General features: G+C 53.6%; 2 protein-coding genes and 1 non-coding gene across 7 annotated transcripts in view; 1 reads left to right on the top strand and 2 right to left on the bottom strand.

Annotated features, from left to right (window-relative positions):
• The window catches only part of USP24 (ubiquitin specific peptidase 24), a 64,283-nt gene extending 59,688 nt beyond the window's left edge, over nucleotides 1-4,595 (top strand). For all 5 annotated transcript variants that reach the window (XM_074598878.1, XM_074598881.1, XM_074598880.1 and 2 more), the window contains 5 exons: nucleotides 1,182-1,260; nucleotides 1,888-1,963; nucleotides 3,054-3,140; nucleotides 3,481-3,591; nucleotides 3,760-4,595. In XM_074598878.1, coding sequence (XP_074454979.1) covers nucleotides 1,182-1,260; nucleotides 1,888-1,963; nucleotides 3,054-3,140; nucleotides 3,481-3,591; nucleotides 3,760-3,822 — 416 coding nt within the window. In that variant the 3' untranslated portion in view covers nucleotides 3,823-4,595. The remainder of the gene's footprint in view (nucleotides 1-1,181; nucleotides 1,261-1,887; nucleotides 1,964-3,053; nucleotides 3,141-3,480; nucleotides 3,592-3,759) is intronic.
• A 3,496-nt stretch (nucleotides 4,596-8,091) lies between these two features.
• PCSK9 (proprotein convertase subtilisin/kexin type 9) lies at nucleotides 8,092-13,961 on the bottom strand. Its single transcript, XM_074598884.1, has 12 exons — nucleotides 13,567-13,961; nucleotides 13,270-13,458; nucleotides 13,018-13,141; nucleotides 12,688-12,821; nucleotides 11,962-12,103; nucleotides 11,685-11,881; nucleotides 11,348-11,531; nucleotides 10,878-11,048; nucleotides 10,496-10,644; nucleotides 10,217-10,382; nucleotides 9,361-9,542; nucleotides 8,092-9,110 (listed from the first exon to the last, which is right to left on the bottom strand). Exons 1-12 carry the CDS (start codon nucleotides 13,726-13,728, stop codon nucleotides 8,943-8,945), a joined length of 1,968 nt encoding a protein of 655 aa, XP_074454985.1. The 5' UTR covers nucleotides 13,729-13,961; the 3' UTR covers nucleotides 8,092-8,942.
• A 2,384-nt stretch (nucleotides 13,962-16,345) lies between these two features.
• Nucleotides 16,346-16,416, bottom strand: TRNAG-CCC (transfer RNA glycine (anticodon CCC)). The gene has a single exon. It is a non-coding gene; the product is annotated as a tRNA-Gly (tRNA).
• Between the last annotated feature and the right edge of the window lie 1,652 nt (nucleotides 16,417-18,068).

Here is an 18,068-nt window from a genome sequence, read left to right as displayed (position 1 = left end):
TTTAGTAGTTTCCATGTATGACTGATAGAAGAGGAGATAATATGCAGCAGTGTAAGAGAATAGCTAAGTGGTTATTTTATTTCTGGGCAAATTGGTCCCACTTGGACCAGTCCTATTCTGTAACTCGAGCAATACGTGACCTTCTTTCCTCTACAAAGGAGAGGTGTAATTATTCAACTAGATTTTTATGTTGAAGACTTTTTGTGTAATGTTATTAAATCATACATATTTTACAAGAGTTGCTGTGAGTTTTGGGAGTGAAAGTTGTAGTTTTACCTTGGAGTTCCTTTCAAACGGCACTGAACAGCATCCAGTCTCTCTGCACGTGAACTAGGACCTATCAGTCGCATTGGCTTGTTTTATTCCCAAGAAAGGAAATAAGCAAAAAAAAATAGTTTTCTGTGGTCCTCAAGAAGGTGTCTGTGCATAATTTGCAGTACACCAGTGCTGTGACTTTATTCTGCTGTGCTTTCTTGGTAGAAAAACTGTCAATTTGTAGTTCTCTAGAAATTGTTTGCCTACTTTAAGAAGTTTCACTACAGCGTTCTTGGTGACTCCTATGGACAGAGCAGTTTTGGAGTAGCAAATCTGATTGCAGCAGCTCCATGGAAATCTTTGTACTTCTCCTCAGTCAAAGAATTTTGTGACAGGACGTGGGAATTCACAGTACAGAAAACTTCCTGGTAGGAATGGCCTGGGGTTTTGCCCAGGTCTCCCATAGGAGATTCACGGCTGTTGAATTTTGCTATGCTTGCTTGTATGAAGAAGCTCTAAATATTCTTCTAGCTTTGCAAGTTTTGATCCAGGTGGCAGTTGGTGATCTGGCCTGTTTTTAGGGCTTTGAAACAAATATTTTTTCCTACAGATAGATGTAACCATAGCGATTATCTAACGTAGAATGGATTATAAGGGAGGAATAAACGCATTAGGAGAGAACTGTTTAAAATTCAGGTACTGCATTTGAAAGAATTACTGCATTTTCACTTTGATCTATTTTTAATCCAATAGAGTTGTGGAAGTGAGCAAAACTGCCGGCAGTAGAGCAGTGTGTTTAACACAAATATTCATGCTAACATCTGTAGAAAAAGTTAAAATTTTAGCTTCATCTTTGGTATGTGTTGGACTGGCTGGTACGCAGATATCTGAATTGTGGTTTTTAATCCATGTGTGTCTCCCCACAGCCTTGATGCACCACAGCAACCATGTGGACAGCAGCCGTTGTTACCAGTGTGTCAAGTTCCTTGTTACTTTGGCTCAGAAGTGAGTAATCAGGTTTTCAGAATTCAACCTCATCCCTACCGTAGGCCCCTCTGTAACTATTTAGGCTGCCGCTCTGTCTACTTTTGATCAGCTTTATCTTTTTTTACTGTGATGTAAGTGGTGCTCAAAGGTCTTGATAGTACATGTCTCCGTATGAAGTGAAATCTTTACTGATTAGTTACCTGAGGTGGATTTCAGATAAGAACCCATAGTTGTTGTTTATAAAGACAAAGGTCAGCTACATCCTGTAGAGCAGGAGCCCAGCATTAAAAACAAACATAAGGAAACTGTCCCAGATTTTTGAAATATTATGATTCCTGAATTCACTTTGGTTGGAACTTGGCATATGTCCTGATAAAGCCTGGTTCTGAAGTACATGAATCTGTGTAGTAGACTACTTCACGTAAATTTCACTAGGCGTTATTGCTCTGGCTAATTCAGTTAGTACAGTTGTACTGTTGACAGTTGTAAACTACAGTTGTACAGTTTGGGTCAGAGTTTGCAATGATAATGCTACATACAGGGGGCAGCAGCACAAAGAAAGAGAAGCCTTGAATTTATTTTTTTTTTTTCAAGGTTACCAGAATGCCTTGTTTGTGACTAATTAATGTCATTTCAATTTCCAAGGTGCCCTACTGCGAAAGATTATTTCAAGGAGAATTCCCACCACTGGAGTTGGGCTGTGCAGTGGCTACAGAAAAAGGTACTTTGGCTGTAACTTTCCAGAACAGCTGCCACTTTGTTTACAATGAGAGTTATGAAATCTCCATCCTTTATATGGCCCTTTGAGATGACTCTTAAGGCAAAATACAAGCTACTTCATTTTTTTTACAGGGACAGTTCATATGCAGCTAAATCTGATGCATGTAAGAACTTCAGTAGGCCCACATGTGTTTCAGGCGTAGATGTGCGTACAGTGAATAAAACCAAGTGTGAATGGTCGTAATGATTATCATTCCTTCCCATATGGGAAGCTTTCAGTGCCACTGCATTCATGTTAGGTGGTTTCCCTTTTCTAAAAAAGCGATTTTCCATTGCCTGCATGTTGATGCAAGAAAACATGTAAATGAGTGAATTCCTTACAGAATCACTGAAGCTTTGCACAAAACATAGCTGTTGACAGATACAGCTTTTTCCTCCTACGTGTGTATATTTTTATTTTATTCTTCCCTCTAAACGTAACGTAGGTTGACCAACACATCTTTAATAAATACCCAAGGACACTTTGGAAACTTGAAGCTCAGCAGAATTGGCCCAGGTTTGCCTGCAGCCAAGCAGGGCAATGCTTGGTCTCCCAGCACTGCACGTACCGCACGATGGTATCCCAGCTGCTGCCAGGCAGATGCATAAACTAGTACTGTACTGAATACTGGAAGCAGAATTAGTGGGATGCTTGCACTGCAGCTGGCACAACTTGTTGCCGCTCTTCTCTTGAAACACAGTGAACTGACAGGTCTGGATAGTCCTGCTGTCCCCGTTTTCACTTTGTACTGGTTCATGTAAACCCTGAATCCACCACTCTTCAGCGGGCATCCAGTAACTTGCGCGTAGGTACAGCTACCAAATAGAGGGAGATGATTGCTAGTTTTCAGTTGAGGGGCAGGAGTCCCTCCGACCGTTCTGGCTGCATTAAAAGCACGTACTTGTCTATGCCCCAGATCTCCAGCTCATTGCCAAAGGGTTCAGGAAGCTTGTGCCAGACTTGTTAGCTCACCTACCGTCACAAGTGGATGAGGCTTTACACGTGTAAAACTTGTATAGCAATTTCATGGCTTTCTTGGCTTTTTATGCAGATGTCTGAACACTATTGGGCTCCACAGAGTAACGTATCCAATGAAACATCAACAGCAAAAACCTTCCAGCGCACAATTTCAGCACAGGTATGTCACAGTCTTGGGAGACGATGTTAAACTTGTATTATTTCTTTTTTTGCTTTTTGGTTAGCATCTTTGGTTTTGGCAACTTTCGTGTATTCCAGTGCATCTAAGGCCATTCTTCCTTTAGAAGCCCAGACCCTGTCATTGTTCCTGAAAAAAATAACCCTTAGATGATATTAGTCAATCCCTCGCAATTACCGGTGGTGGTGACTCAACTATCTCACTACAGCAGCTATGTTGTTTCAGAATCAACTTTAAAAAAAAATATAAAAATTTAATAACGATTATGAGGTGAAGGTTTCACCATGGCCCCTGACACTCTCTTGGACTATTTCCAACTCAGGACACGCTGGCCTATGCCACAGCCTTGCTGAATGAGAAGGATCAGTCTGGAAGCAGTAACGGGTCAGAAAGTAGTCCAGCTAACGAGAACGGAGAGAGACATCTGCAGCAGGTAACAGTGAAATAAGGGTGTGTTTGTCTTCTGTTGCGTTGCTCCGTTAGACAGCTTGTTGCTGGGGCTCGGGTCAGAACCATCACTGAATGTAGACACAATACTTGCTCGTCTTACAAAAATAACGTGCTGTATCTTTCTCTCCCCATCCCTTGTGTGTACTGAAAGGGCTCAGAGTCTCCTATGATGATCGGTGAGCCTAAAAGTGACCTTGATGATGTTGACCCGTAGAGGATACCTGTGAACACAAAACCAGATCAACTCAAACATTTAATGCCTAGTACCTACTGAAACTGGAGTCCCGTTGCTTATGCTGTTGGAAGAGTCTGGAAGAGAAGTGGCTTTACAGGATCGGAGGCCGTCCTGGAGGAGGTTGTTTCCCTGAAAGCTAAAAGCATTTTTTTAGCCACGAAGGCTTCGGATCAATAAATGCTCTAGAAAACTGCAGCTTTGCCTGCAGTAGCTTACAACAGTCCAGACACCGAAAACAGTTTGTCAAGAAGATTTTATCAAATACACAAACGCTAGTGGTTGAATTTTTATGTGAACATTAAATGAGTGAATGTAAAACTGTTGCTTTTCTGTGATGCTGCAAAAAAATTCTTTTGGTTTTTATACAGGGAAAAAAAAGAAACAGACTTGCCCTTATGTATGGAGGGCAAATTTTTAATCTTTCTGATAATATTGAATAGGAATATTCAAATTTCTGTAAAGATGTGTGATGACTTACATTTCATTGTAAAATATTAGTTAAAGAATGGGTTTACATAAGGACTTCTGTATTTAATATGTCTCCCTAATTTGTAAAGCTCTTTATGAGAAGGATCGACAAGATTGCTCTGTAAGGAGGGTGATTCCTTACAGAAAGGTTTGGGCAAGGAGCTCTGGAATGGGTCGTCTTTTCTGCTACCCTTCCGAAAACCACAGACAGTTGGGAAGGGCAATAAAAGAAAAGCTTTGTTCTCTAGGTATGCAGGTGTTCATTATGAAAGGATGTTGGTGGATTTGAGGGAAAAAAAAAAAAAATTAATGAGTAGTTTAAAAGAAAAAAAAGCACTTTAAGATGGAATTCTGTTGCAGTTTTACTCATTAAATTTTTTTAACATTTTTGTTGGAGACATATTGAATAAAATGTAGTCTCAATCATGTGATCTGCAATCACTTGCTTATGCTTTGAAATTACTGAGAAAGTTGGTATTGGTTGTATATGACGAATAACTCCTTGGGTGAGTTGGAGACACTGTTGTGCAGATTTTATCGCAGTTTTAACATGGGGAAAGAATGATTTGGCTTTGTATTTTCACTTGACCAGGCAACGTTTAAAATATCACAGCTCTTTTGATTTGCTCACAAACAACTGGAAACCAGTTGGGATGATTTGAGCCCAGTTTTGTTTTCCATGTCAAGTGCAGTTCAGTGATTTCTGGCTCTGGCTACTATCTGCTTTTGTGCCAACTAACTCTTCATCTTCTGTACATTTTGCGTTTGTCACATTTTCTGCACTGCTTTTTGCCTTTATTTATGGATTCTGCCTTACTTTAAAAAAAAAAATTATATGAACAAACATGCACAGAAATGGGGGACATCTTAAGGAGTGCCTGGGTACCTCCAGAATTGATAAATTTGCCAAGTTAAAGGCACAACCAGCCAAAAAGTGCCTTTTTTTTTTTTTCTTTTTACATACTGTTGCCAAAACAAGAAGCAGCAGACAGCTTTTCACTCTTGTGCACTAATATTGAAATTAACCAGTCATTTCACTGTTGGAAGAAAACATCTGACCTGATTTCAGCTGTACAGCTTTATAACTTATTGCGGGTTAAGAGAGCCGTTGTCATAAATTGCGCGTGCGAAGAAGTAAGGGTGGCATTGTAGTGAATCTCTCACTTTCTTTTCCAAACAATGTCTTCATAGACACATGGCAGAGTTAGCATTTTATAAATGTTTCTGAGAATGTGCTGGGACATTTTAAATGTGATGTTTTAAATTAATTTTGAATAAACCATTTCTTACGGACACCCCTACTTCCTTCCCCCATCCCTAATACTTTATTAATGGGTCATAAATCATCACGAGAGGTCAGTACACAGCGGTGATGGTGACGGAAGAAGCTGGTAACGTTCGTATGGGTTGGCACCACTTGTCACTTCAGGTTCCTGTTATTTCCTATGGAAACAACGTCCTCGATTACCGCAGCCCCAGAGAAGCATTGATAAGAGAATTGCATCGGGATGGCTCATCACCACTGTATACTTGAAACCAATACAAACTTTTTCATGGTTCTGCTCACGCTTGTACAAAGTCAATGGTTATAATTTGCAATAAGATGATACTTGGTCAATTTTTTTTTTTTGTCGTTGTTTCCAGCTGCTGTCATTTGAACCTGCTGAAGATTATTTTTTGGAAAATAGAGTTCAACAAAACTAGTTTTTGTGTAAATTGTGATGCATTTCTATGTTGTAATTTTTACTGCCAATCTTTTTGGATGAAAATGTTTTTATACAGCTTACAAAATGTTCAGTGAGGAGCATCCGCAGCCTGCCTGTGAGCATTCGGGGAGATATTGTCCAATTAATATGTAGACATTTGGCACTGGAAAAATAGGCAGTCTTGATGAACAGTCTTGGGATTCCTGGTCAATGGAATAAAGTTATTCCTTTCACAGAAAAACTAGTGTAATCTTTAGACTGCGCACATGCTCCTATGCTGTTGTCTTATTGATCCTCTTATCTTGAAATGTCTCAGGCCAGTCCTGCAGGTGATGAGCTCTGAGAGGTTGCCCCGTTTGCCATTTTGGCTCCTGGCCCTGAGTAAATCAAAGCGGCAGAGTGGCCCCTGTAGCTGCGCTGCTGTGTATCCTTATGCCGTGGCTCGTTCTGGTGCACTCTCAGATTCGTATCTGTGCACTGTTTCTTCTCCCGACCTTCTTAGCAGAATGATTTACCCTGGCTACGCTTTTGTGTGTCCGATAGCGAGATCTGCAGGTGATCTGGACTTGGATTAACGCTACCTTTTCTGTTGGTGCAGGAAGTTGGCACGCAGCAGTGGCACGGTGCCCGTATTCCCCTGCTCACCTGTCTGCTGCCTTCGTGACCATGACTAGGAGCTGCAGCCGGGGCTGCCCTTCCCCGCTCTGCCTTCCTGACGGCTGCCTTTGTCCTCTCTTCTAAGGACAAAGATTCTTACGTTTTAAGCATGACCTGGCTTGCGATCTCTGCCGGCAGCGCCAGTCCTGGGACCGTGGACTGGGTATCGCAAACAGCGAGCTGACGGGACGTACCTGGGATCAGCGCTGCTTTCTCCTGAGCGAGAGCGGCTTTTCTGCCTACCCACGTACAAGACACTAAGCAAGGGCTAATCTTTTAATATCTTTTCGTTCCACCAGGCTTATGCCTGCTTCGACTAAGCCGTGAAAGCTCTACCTGGCTTATTGTGCGTGGAGCGTGCTCGTACCTTCTGCTGGGAGCCGGCGGGTGAGCAGGCAGCAGGATCTGCCCCTCTCGCAGAGATGTTGGCGCAGGCGATATATCAAATGCATATTTTGAGAGGTTCCAGCCTAGTAAATCTGCTGAAAAATTACCAGCTGTGTCAAAGCTGTTTGGGAGCCCAGGAGGGATTAGGCTAAGATCCCTTTTCTTTTCCCCCTCTTTGTGCACAATTCAGATTATAGCTGATTAAAATTAGGGGCTGTAATTATATACGTTGTGTAATTACGTGTTTCGATTAGGGTTGGGCTTCTGCCATCTTTAGGTAACGAGTTAGAAATAGTTTAAACCTTTCAAAGTGGTGCTTCCTACTGGATCTCTGTCTTCTCTCGCCGATCAAAGCTGGAGTACCGGATCTGTAACAGGGCTTTTGGATGGGGAAAATACTAGAAAATAGCCGAAGCTTGACAGGTTAAGCTGGTGCTTGTGGTATCAAGCTTTATTTTTTCGTCTGTCCTCAGGTAACACCACACAAATTATCCATTGTAGTACCAGGAGCCTGCTAATCACCCAAAAAAAAGTGAGACCCAGCTTTGGTGGCTTCTGGTACTTCTCAGCCCTTCTCTGCTGCTGTGCAGCTCTCCGGGCGTCTCTGCTTCATCGGCTTACCGCGTGTTCGTAGCAACAGCAACAAAAAGCACAAGGGCACGTTCCCCAAAGCTGGACGACGCTTTGTTTCCGTAACTGGAACCTCTTGTCCTCCACCACTGTTTTAAAAACAAACTTCTGCTCTCGCGTGTGTGTGGGACAACAAGGCTCGGCGCCTGGTCTCTGCCAGCTGGGGGCGAGGGGAGGGTGCCCACGCTGACCTCTGAGCGTGCCAGCGCTCGCCCAGGGGCACCTGGTAGCCGAGGCAGGGGTCAGAGCCTGAGATGGTGGCCTCTGGCTGGCTCGCTAACGAAGCAGAGCTCGTTTGGGGGAGCAGCATCCCTGCCGGACGGGTGCCAGCTCCCCCTCCCAGACTGGTTCCCCGTGGGGATGTACATGAAGGCAGACGATGGATCGTTATCTACTGAGCACTGGTCTATGAACTTTATTTTAAAAAAAGACGTTTACAAAATGTTTATTTATAAAATTCCAAATAAATATTTAAGGTACAAATGTAAAAACCAAGGTACTACGAAAGCTTTTTCTTCTTTCATTTTTTTTTTAAAAAGGAACTACAGCCAGTTCTGTGTGTCTTGGGAAGAGCTGAAAGGGAAACTGTTAAAGCAGCACCTACCACCAGCAGATCATTAACAACAAAAAAAACACTAATAGAGCAGTAGCTGACTGTAGCAATGCAGATTGAAATCTAATTAAACAAGCAGACTGTTTAAACTATAGCCCTTATGCTTACTAAAAAGTAAAGGAGCCTCCTAGGTGCGTGCGTAGGCAATTATCAAACCGCCCAAAAACGGCTAAACTGATTTTCCAGGTGCTAAGCAGCATTAGCTGACATCTAATGAGCAACTAACCAGGAAAGAAAGGAGCAATCCTCACTATGTATATATTTTTTTTTAAAAGGTGGTGGTTTTGTCCTATGCTGGATGACAACATGAACAAAGGGCCTCAAGGGGGCTTGTACAGTCAGGGTATTGCTAGAAAGACGCGGTGGGGAAGGGATGCTGGGGTGACTCCTGCGATGGGGCAGGGCTCCATCTGCTTGGAGAGCCACCCTGGGTCTCAGCCCCGCTGTGTGCGAGACAGTGACGAGCTTGTACCCCACTGTCACAGCAGCCCGAGCGTGGAGGTCATCAGAGCCACGTGTCGGAGCATGGACCATGCTGGGATCAGCACTCGGCCCCAGGAAGGTACCGAGCTGGCGATGCGGTGGCCCAGCGAGGCGTCCATCCCTGCTACGCCGGGCATCTCTCGCTGAGCCCGTCCCTACTGCCGGCTCCGGCAGCAAATGGCGATGGCCACGGCCGTGCTGCTGCCCGGGACGCTGGCTGCCACGCAGGTATCGTCCACGGCGTAGGCTCCCATGGTGCCAGGGCTCTGGGAATGGGCGCTACAGCCCGTCAGCGTCCAGCCGTCATCGCAGGACACCGTCACCTAACGGGGGAGAAGAGGTCACCCTCCACAGGTCAGCAAAGGGGCAGGGCTCTGCCCATCCCCAGGGCTCAGGGTGATGTGACCAGTGTCACATTGAGCCACTGAACTCCAGCTGGGGACACCAGTGAAGGCTGGCCTTGGCGTGGCCTCAATGAGATGCCAAAGCCAACCCGACCCGACCATCAGGGTGGTAGAGGGACAAGCAGAGGCAAGGACACCACCATGGCGTGGGAGCCTGCGCCGCCCCTACCTTCTCCGCAGAGCCCGGGGACGTGCGCTCCTTCACCCGACACTCGAGGCCCGCCGCGGGGCAGCACAAGGCGTGCGCTGTCACCTCTGTCCTGCCAGCGCAGCGGCTGGGCCCGCTCCCCGGCCCCACGACGGGTCTGCCACCGTCACCCAGCGCCGCGGCCGGGGAATGGAAACTGCAGCCTGCCCAGGGGAGAGGGGCTGTTAGTGCGGGATGGCCATGGCAGCATCCCAGTGCACAGACAGGCGCTGAGGGATGTCCATGCTGAGCCCTGAGTCTTCCCTGCCTCCATGCATACAGCACATGTCACAGAGTCAGAAAACAGTTTGGCTTGGAAGGGACCTTAAAGATCATCCAGTTCCACCCCTTGCCCTGGGCAGGGACACCTCCCACCAGACCAGGTTGCTCCAAGCCCCGTCCAGCCTGGCCTTGAACCCCTCCAGGGATGGGGCAGCCACAACCTCCCTGGGCAACCTGGGCCAGTGCCTCACCACCCTCTCAGGAAAGAATTTCTTCCTGATATCTCATCTAAATCTCCCCTATTCCAACTTGAAGCCATCACCCCTCACCCTATCACTACATGCCCTTGTAAAAAGTCCCTCCCCATCTTTCCTGTAGCCCCCTTTAGGTACTGGAAAGGGCTCTCAGGTCTCCCTGGAGCCTCCTCTTTTCCGGGCTGAACACCCCCAGCTCTCTCAGCCTGTCCCCATAGCAGAGGGTGCTCCAGCCGTTCCCTGTCACCCCAGCGCTCGCACGCGCCCTTCCAACCCCAAGTCCCAGAGTTTTTCTGGAAGAAACACCCTCGGCCATCAGCGTGTTGGCTGAAGGCTCTGTAACCCGCCGTGGGGGGCATTACCGGTCAGCACGTGGTCCCGCGGGGAGCAGTCAGCCCCCTCGGCCACCTGGGAGCTGGTGTTGATCCGGCACTCGGCCCTGGGCCAGGTGCAGCACCTGGCGATGGCGTAGACACCCTGTCCCCGGAAAGCGTTGTGTGCCACGCACTGCTTCTGCCCGTCCTTGTCCTGCGGCCGGGGATGCACAGTGTCACCGGGGGTGCCTGGGCACCTGGGGACGCCCCTCCGAGGCCAGCGGGCACCCCTCGGGCAGGACTTGAGTCTCGGCTCGCCCCGCTCACCTCCATGTGCTCCCCCAGCCGCCTGCCGCTGCGGGAGAAGCTGGAGCAGCTGAGCATCTCCTCGGCGCCGGCGCAGCGAGCCACGGCGGTGGCGTGCCGGGTGAGCCCCGAGCGCGCCGACCACACCGAGCGGCAGTACAGCTGCTCCTCTGCAATGGGGAACATGGCCTCAGCGGCGGGGTGGGCACCCAGAGCCCACGGCACCCACCGGGACGCCAATGCGGGGTGGAAGCTCTCCCCGATACCCTCTGCGTGCAGCCGCGCTCGGGGTCCGCCATCCCCGGCACAGCTTTGGGGAGGAATGTGCCGACACACCATGCCCTTCTTTCCCCGGGAAGGGTAGAGCTCTGCTGGGCACCCAGGAGGCAGCCGAGGTCCTCACCTGCGCCCAGCCGGGCGGGCAGCCTGGCCACGCTGTTGGGCGTCTGGAGCCGCTGCTCCTCGGGGAACCGTGCCACATCCATGACGTTCTTGGTGGCGAAGTGCAGGAGGCGCTGCCGGAGTTCGGCGAGGCTCAGCTGGGGCTCGGCGCTGAGCAGCATGGCGGCGATGCCTGCCGAGAGCCACGGGGGACGTGGTGAGAACCGGGGGACACGCTGGCATTTACGCACGACCCCCCTGAGCAACAGGCACGACCCCCCTGAGCTCCTGCAGCCCATCATCCGCACGCCAAGGGGTGCAGGAGCTCTGCGCAGGCTGCAGCACCCAAATGAGCCAAAACATCCCAAAACCATGGCACGCAAATATGTCCCCAGCGCAGGCAGCCCTGATGCCCTGCGCCTGCAGGGACACGTGCCCAGCGCCAGCAAGGGGAAGGGCCAGCCCTGCCTGCCATCCCGTAGCCCAGCTCACCTGCCACGTGCGCGGCCGCCTGCGACGTCCCGCTCTGCGCTGTGAAGCACGTGCTGCAGTCGCTGGAGGCGCCGATGATGTCGTCCCCGGGGGCGAACAGGTCCACGCAGCGGCCGAAGTTGGTGCCCAGGGTGCCGATGGAGGCGGGCTGGTCCTCGCTGTTGGTGGCACCCACCGTGATGACCTGGCAGGGCGGTGACGGAGGGGGACGTGGGCAGGATGGGATGTACGGCCCCAGCCCTGCTCGGCTGACCGGGCGCTGGAGCCGATGAGCCTGGGGAGGTGTTGGCGTGTCCCCACGTGTCCCCACACCTCCGGGAACACCCCCAGCCCTTACCTCCGGCTCAGACGCTGGCGAGTACAGGCAGGCATCGTCCTTGTAGTTACCGGCAGCCGCGACCATCGCCACCCCCATCTGCGCCATCCGCCGACAGCCGGCATTGAGCACTCGGCTGTAGGCACCGGCAAAGGGCAGCAGCACCACCGGCGGCACGCGGCGCTGAGCATCCAGCGTCGCCTCGATAAACTCCAGCCCTGCCAAGGACGAGACGGGGGACAGGAAACTATTGCGGGAGAGGGAACGAGGAGGGGGGCTCCGGGCATCCGTGACTCACCGATGAGGGTCCCGCTGACGGTGCCCTTCCCCTGGCAGTTCAGCACGCGGAGGCTGCGGACGTTGGCGCCCGAGGCCACGCCGGCGTCGCGCCCGCTCAGCACCCCGGCCATGTGGGTGCCGTGGCTGTCACACTTGCTGGCCTGGCGCAGGCACCAAACGCAGGTTTTACGCCACGGCCCCGTCGCATCCAGGCAGGTTTGCAACCCACCCCCCGCCAGCCTCCACCCCACCCCATCCCGCCCCTCGCGTTTTGCACCAGAAAAATCCCGCCGCGGAATAAATCCTTAAAAATACGTCGGGGCGGGGAGAGGATAAAAAACATCACCCTGTGCAGGAGGAAAGCTGGCAGAAAGGGGGCAGATAAAGCCATGCAAGGCAGCACCAGCACCCAGCGCAGGGCGCAGGCAGCTCTCCGGGCCCTGGGTGCGGGGTCAACCTCGATTGCCTCTTGCAACACCACCCTGACGCACACCCATGTCCCCCCCGCCGACTGCTGCCCTCAGAAAGGAGCCCTGCCCAGCTCAGCCACGCTCCAAACAGACCACGCTGAGGGTCCCAACATCCCCCAGGACCACAATTCCCACCGCTGCACATCCTGCCCGGCATTTTGCCATGAACCAAGCGTCCCCCCCTGTCCCAGGACGCCCCACGAGCCTGGCCAGGGTTTGCTGGGTGCAGGGGGATGCTCTTGCCAGGCTGCAGCGTGTGGCACCTCGGGGCTCACCTGCCTGTGGAAGCGGGTGCCATCCTCCTCGGGGACGCTCTCGAAGTCGGTGACAAGCACCCTGCCCGCGATCTCCCGATGGGTGCTCTGCACGCTGGTGTCCAGCAGGTAAATCTCCACCAGGTCACCTTTATCTACCAGGGACACGGCCAGGAGGAAACGCAAAGGTCAGCCCAGGCCACCTGGGACGCTCCCAAAATGCAGCTCCAGACCCGCAGCACCACCGGGTGGGGGGATATCCCTGTCCCCCCAAGATGAGGAGAGGGGACGGGCTCACTGATCCTTCCCCAAACCCCCCCCCCCGTCCTCCCCCTGCGCCCCAGCGCTTACTGGGAGGGCTGTAGGCGCCCGAACCGGGCTGCGGCGGCACGATCCTGCCCAGGTTCCAGGGGATGCTCTGGGCGAAGACGTAGGCGTCCTCCTCGACGTACTCCACGTGTGGCAGCTTCAGCGCCTGTCGGGAGCAGACACAGCGCCCGGCGTGGTGGCAAAGCCCCTGTTGCCCCTGGGGCCAGCACCCACCTCCGCTGCTGCCCCCCGCCGCCACCCACGGCCCTGGGACCCATCTCCCGTTCCTCGTACCGTGTCCAGGACGTCGCCGCTCATCTTCACCAGGAAGGCGGGCAGGAGGTGGAAGATGTGCAGCAGCTCGGTCAGGTACCCCCGCCGAGCCGCCCGGGCCTGCAGCCGCCGCGCCGTCCTTCGCACCTCGGCCTCGCCGCCGCCCGCCCGCAGCACCACCACGTAGCGCCCGGGCAGCCGCCACGACGCCTGCGGGGACACAACCCTGGGCTTGGGGACACAACCTTGGGCTTGGGGACACGCGTGGGCGCCCCGTTCGCCCCCCCCCTTCCCCCAACACCGCCCCACGCTCCTCACCTTGGCGGCGCGATGGAAGGCGGCGGGTACCGACGGGGGGACCCCGACGGCGGCGGCTTCCTCCTCGGCTGCCCCCAGCGCCAGCACCAGCTCCTCCGCCAGCTCCGCCACCGCCCGCGCCGCCACCAGCGCCACCACCAGCGCCAGCCCCCGCGGGGACATGCCGGATCGGGACCCCGACGGGGAACGCGGAGATGCTGGGGGTCGCCGAGACCCCTCGGTACGGCGCGGACCGGACCGCGGACACGTGGAGGAGCCGCTGCGCGCCCGCGGAGGAGCTGGAGAGCGGCCGCGGAGAGCCCGTGGGCACCCAAGGAGCCGGTGCGCACCCGCGGAGGAGCTGGAGCGCACCCGCGGAGAGCCCGTGGGCACCCAAGGAGCCGGTGCGCGCCCGCGGAGGAGCTAGAGCGCACACGCGGAGGTACCGGTGCGCGCCCCGGGGGAGCTGGAGAGCACCCGCGGAGCCGAGGAGTCGGTGCGCACCCGCGGAGGAGCCTCTGCGCACCCGCGGAGAGCCCGTGGGCACCCGAGGAGCCGCTGCGCACCCGCGGAGGAGCCGGTGCGCACCCGCGGAGCTTTGCCCGGCGCGGCGGGGCGGGCGCGGGGGGGGATCACGCCACCGCCGGCGGCCCCATCGTCCCACCCGGGCGGGTTAACCATTAACGGGTCCGCGGGCGCGGGCGGGGGCGCGGGGGGGGGGGCGGGCGGCGGGCAGCGCTGCCCCCGCAGCCGCCGCTCACCATCCGGCTGGAAAGTCCCCCGGGAGCCCCCCCCGCCGCCCCGGGAGCGCTCCCAGCAAAACGCGGCCGCTCGAGGGCTATTTGCAGAGAGGGCTGAAGGCTTTTCCCTGCCTCTCGCTGCCTCACTCCGCAGAGAAACTGCCATGGAAGCCTCTAATCCCGTTGAGGCATTTTTCACAGAGCCGTCACACATCGCAAATATCATTTTCCCGGGATGCGGGTGGTGCTTTCCCGTGGATCCCACCGCCGCCTTCCACCTCCCGCAGCGCCGGGCTGCCCCGACATCCCCCCGACCTTTGGCAAACCCCTTCCCTGCACCCTGCTTTGGAGGGAAACAGGGATTCATTTATTTTATTATTATTATTTATTTTTTACTGGCTGTTTATAAGCTCCTCAGAGCTTATGTGGTTTATATGGATGCATGTGTTTTCTGTGGATGTATGTGGTTTACATGGAGGTATGTGTTTTCTATGGATGTATATGGTTGATATGGATTTATATGTTTTCTATGGATGTGTATGTTTTACATGGATTTATATATTTTATTTTTAAGGAGACCTCCAGTGGGTGCCTATGCCCTGGTTTAGGTAACTGGGGGGGACACTGGACCCCCACTTGCCACCCACTCTCTGCCATGGTGAGCTGTCGTGGTCAGGGTTCGGTGTCCCTCAGGCTCCTCACGGGGACAAGTCTCGCTCATAATTTTTGGCTCAGCTTAACAAGGCACCGCTGAGTCCTGCAACATGGCGCTGATGCTTTAAGAGTGTGGCCAGCAGGTGGAGGGAGGTCATCCTCCCCCTCTGCTCTGCCTTGGTGAGGCCGCACCTGGAGTCCTGTGTCCAGTTCTGGGTTCCCCGGTTCCAGGACAGGGAGCTGCTGGAGAGGGGACAGCAAAGGGCTACCAAGATGATGAGGGGACTGGAACACCTCTCTGATGAAGAAAGGCTGAGGGATTTGGGTCTCTTCAGTCTGGAAAAAAAGATGGCTGAGGGGGGACCTTATCAACGCTTATCAATACTTAAAGGGTGGGTGTCAGGAGGTGCCCAGGGACAGGACAAGAGGTAACAGGCACAAACTTGAGCATAGGAAGTTCCACCTAAACATGAGGAGGAACTTCTTTACCCTGAGGGTGGCAGAGCCCTGGCACAGGCTGCCCAGAGAGGTGGTGGAGTCTCCAACTCTGGAGACATTCAGAACCCGCCTGGACGCGTTCCTGTGCGACCTGCTCTGGGTGACCCTGCTCTGGCAGGGGGTTGGACTAGGTGATCTCCGGAGGTCCCTTCCAACCCCCACCATTCTGTGACTCTATGCTTCGGGACACCTTCAGGGCAGCTGAGCACTGGGGGACCCCGTTTCAGGGTGGAGAGGGGGAACAGTATCCTCTCCCTGCAGAGCTGCTCACTTCCTTTCCACACAGGGGACAAAGCCGTGTCCAAGGGAAGGATGGGGAGAGCCCAGAGAGGAGGGGGTGGCCAAGGCCCCCCCGAGCCCCACACGCACCCGTATGGGCTGGGCAGCACAGGGAGGTCTTAACATGAAGAGCTGACCCAGAGACACCCAGCTCCAGAGCGCTCTGGAAGGACTGGATATCTGCAGAAAGACTATTTTTTTTTCCATGAAAAAATATTCAGAAATAGCCAAAAACTTGCACCTTGTAGAGAAAAGATCTGTTTCCCACCGTGGTACACAGGGAACCTGTGTCTGTGTAGAGGAGGGGGGACTTTTTTGGGAGGAAGGAAGGAGACAGCAGAAAAGGCAACAGAGAAGAGACTCCAACAAAGGGAAAAGGGCCCCCAAATCCCCTGCCCCCCCTCCAACCCCGGGGGGGAGCCGCGGAGCTGCGGGGTGGTACTGGGTGATGGTCAGGGTGATGCTGGGTCTGATCATCCCCCCCCTCCTTCAACGCATCCCGCTGTGGCTGCAGCAGCGGCAGACCTCGGTGGAAAAAAATAATAAAAGAAAAGAAGAAGAAATCCACACCACAGCGTTTTGGGGCAGAACAACACCCATGGGTTCACTTAGGAGAGTAAAGTTCATCTTGCACCAGCCGGGAATCGAACCCGGGTCGCAAGAATGGGAATCTTGCATGATACCACTACACCACTGGTGCGCTGATTTTGAGTTCTTTGCAGCATCCTCACGACCACGGATCGCGACATTTCCTTCCTCCCCAACACCTCCATCATCCCACCACCCCCTTCTGTATGGGCCACGGTGGGACACCCCCCTCTTTGTCCCCGGCCACACCGGTCCCAGCCGTGCCCGGCTAGGACCGGGGTGGCCGGGGACAAAGAGGATCCTGCCGAGGAGGGTGGTTCTTTCGCCAAAAGTGATTGTGAATCCTGGGACATGAGGCAGGAAAAAGCTTTTGGGTCTCTATGAGACTCCTACACTCATTACGAGACAGCGACACAGAGCCACCTCCTGCCCCAGCCACCCTCTGGAACCCAGCGAGACGTAGCCCCATCCAAATGGTGTCCCCGAAGCCACCACCCTCCACCACGCCGGGAAGGACAGGACACCCAGCAAGTGTAAACAGCCGGGTGACGCTTCCTCTTGGGCGGCTGCTCGCAGTCCTGCCCGCAATATTTAGCAAACACCGGCGCCTTCGCTCCCCACCCTCCTGCCGGCACCCTTGGCCGTAAACACCCCGAGCGTGCGGGTGCTGCCTGCCCTTGTCACCTTGGAAAGGTGAGGAATGGGCACAGCAACGCCAGGAGGGGTGCCATGGGGGCATCAAGCCCCCACGTAGGACCATTTCTTGCTAGATTGCACCAGCAAAGCACTCCCTGGGTGGCAGGGGAGCGCTGGGAGCATCATTTCCAGGGCTGCCACGCTCCATCCCCCTTGGGTGCCGGAGGACAACTTTCCCCCTGCTTTTGGGCTATAAATTTGCTGAAGAGCAGCTCTGGCAGCAGATTTGTGCTCCCAAGCCTCCTGGGACCATGCCAGGCACACGCAGCATCCAGCCCAGCTTTCCCAAAAACAGAGCGAGGGGCTCTCAGCATCCCCACGCTGTTGGATCTGGTGATGTTTTGATGCTTTGACGCGACCCCAGCTGCCCCTGGGGGGGCTCAGCCACGCACATCCCCCCGGATTCCCCGAGCAGCTGAAGGGCAGGCGGAGGTCGCAGCTCCCGTCGCTGCGCGTTGCAAACAGGCTGCGGAAAACCGCTGCGTTGCCCCTGTCGCGGTGACAAACCAGGCTCAGCTCCATCAGCGTGACTTTGAAACAAACGCTTATTATTCAGAGGGAATTTGGGGAACAGCAGGTGCCGGCACGCAAAGCCACCCGCAGCGTCACAGCTGATGACACCGACCAAGCGGAGAGAGAAAAAATGTTGCCCAAAGCCACCGCCTCGAGCAGCTTTCAGGAAGCCACAGCCGTCACAGGGGTTTTGGCTCAGCCAAGTCCTCCTCCCTCTGTCCCCGCCGGCTGGAAGCGGCTCCTCATGCAGGAGATGGGGGACAGCACAGTCCGTCCCCCCCATCACCCTTTTTCCAACCTGGAGGCATGAAGGCTGCCTGCTGATGGAATCTCAGGATCTAATTTTAATTCCTGGGGGGGCTTTAATAAGTGGAAAAAAGGCTTTATGGACATGCCTCCCCATAAAGCCTACCTGGGGTGAATACATCTTTACCCACCTACATGCTGATCCTCTTTCAAGCGGCAAAGCTAATCTTCTTTTCCCTTCCTAAGCACATTATTTATCCCGGATCCTGCCCAGCCCGGCATTTGCACTCGTCTGCGCCCACCCAAAGG

This window comes from Larus michahellis, chromosome 8, assembly GCF_964199755.1.
Source record: "Larus michahellis chromosome 8, bLarMic1.1, whole genome shotgun sequence".
Classification (NCBI taxonomy): domain Eukaryota; kingdom Metazoa; phylum Chordata; class Aves; order Charadriiformes; family Laridae; genus Larus; species Larus michahellis.
The sequence above is the reverse complement of the archived record's forward strand: the minus strand, read 5'-3'. Positions and strand labels throughout refer to the sequence as shown.

Coding starts and splice junctions, on each gene's coding strand:
- PCSK9 (XM_074598884.1), bottom strand. CDS start 13,728: ATGTCCCCGCGGGGGCTGGCGCTGGTGGTGGCGCTGGTGGCGGCGCGG. Junction 13,142..13,269: donor GCGGCGACGTCCTGGACACG/GTACGAGGAACG, acceptor TGCTCCCGACAG/GCGCTGAAGCTGCCACACGT. Junction 11,049..11,347: donor GGCGGCCGCGCACGTGGCAG/GTGAGCTGGGCT, acceptor GGCTCTCGGCAG/GCATCGCCGCCATGCTGCTC.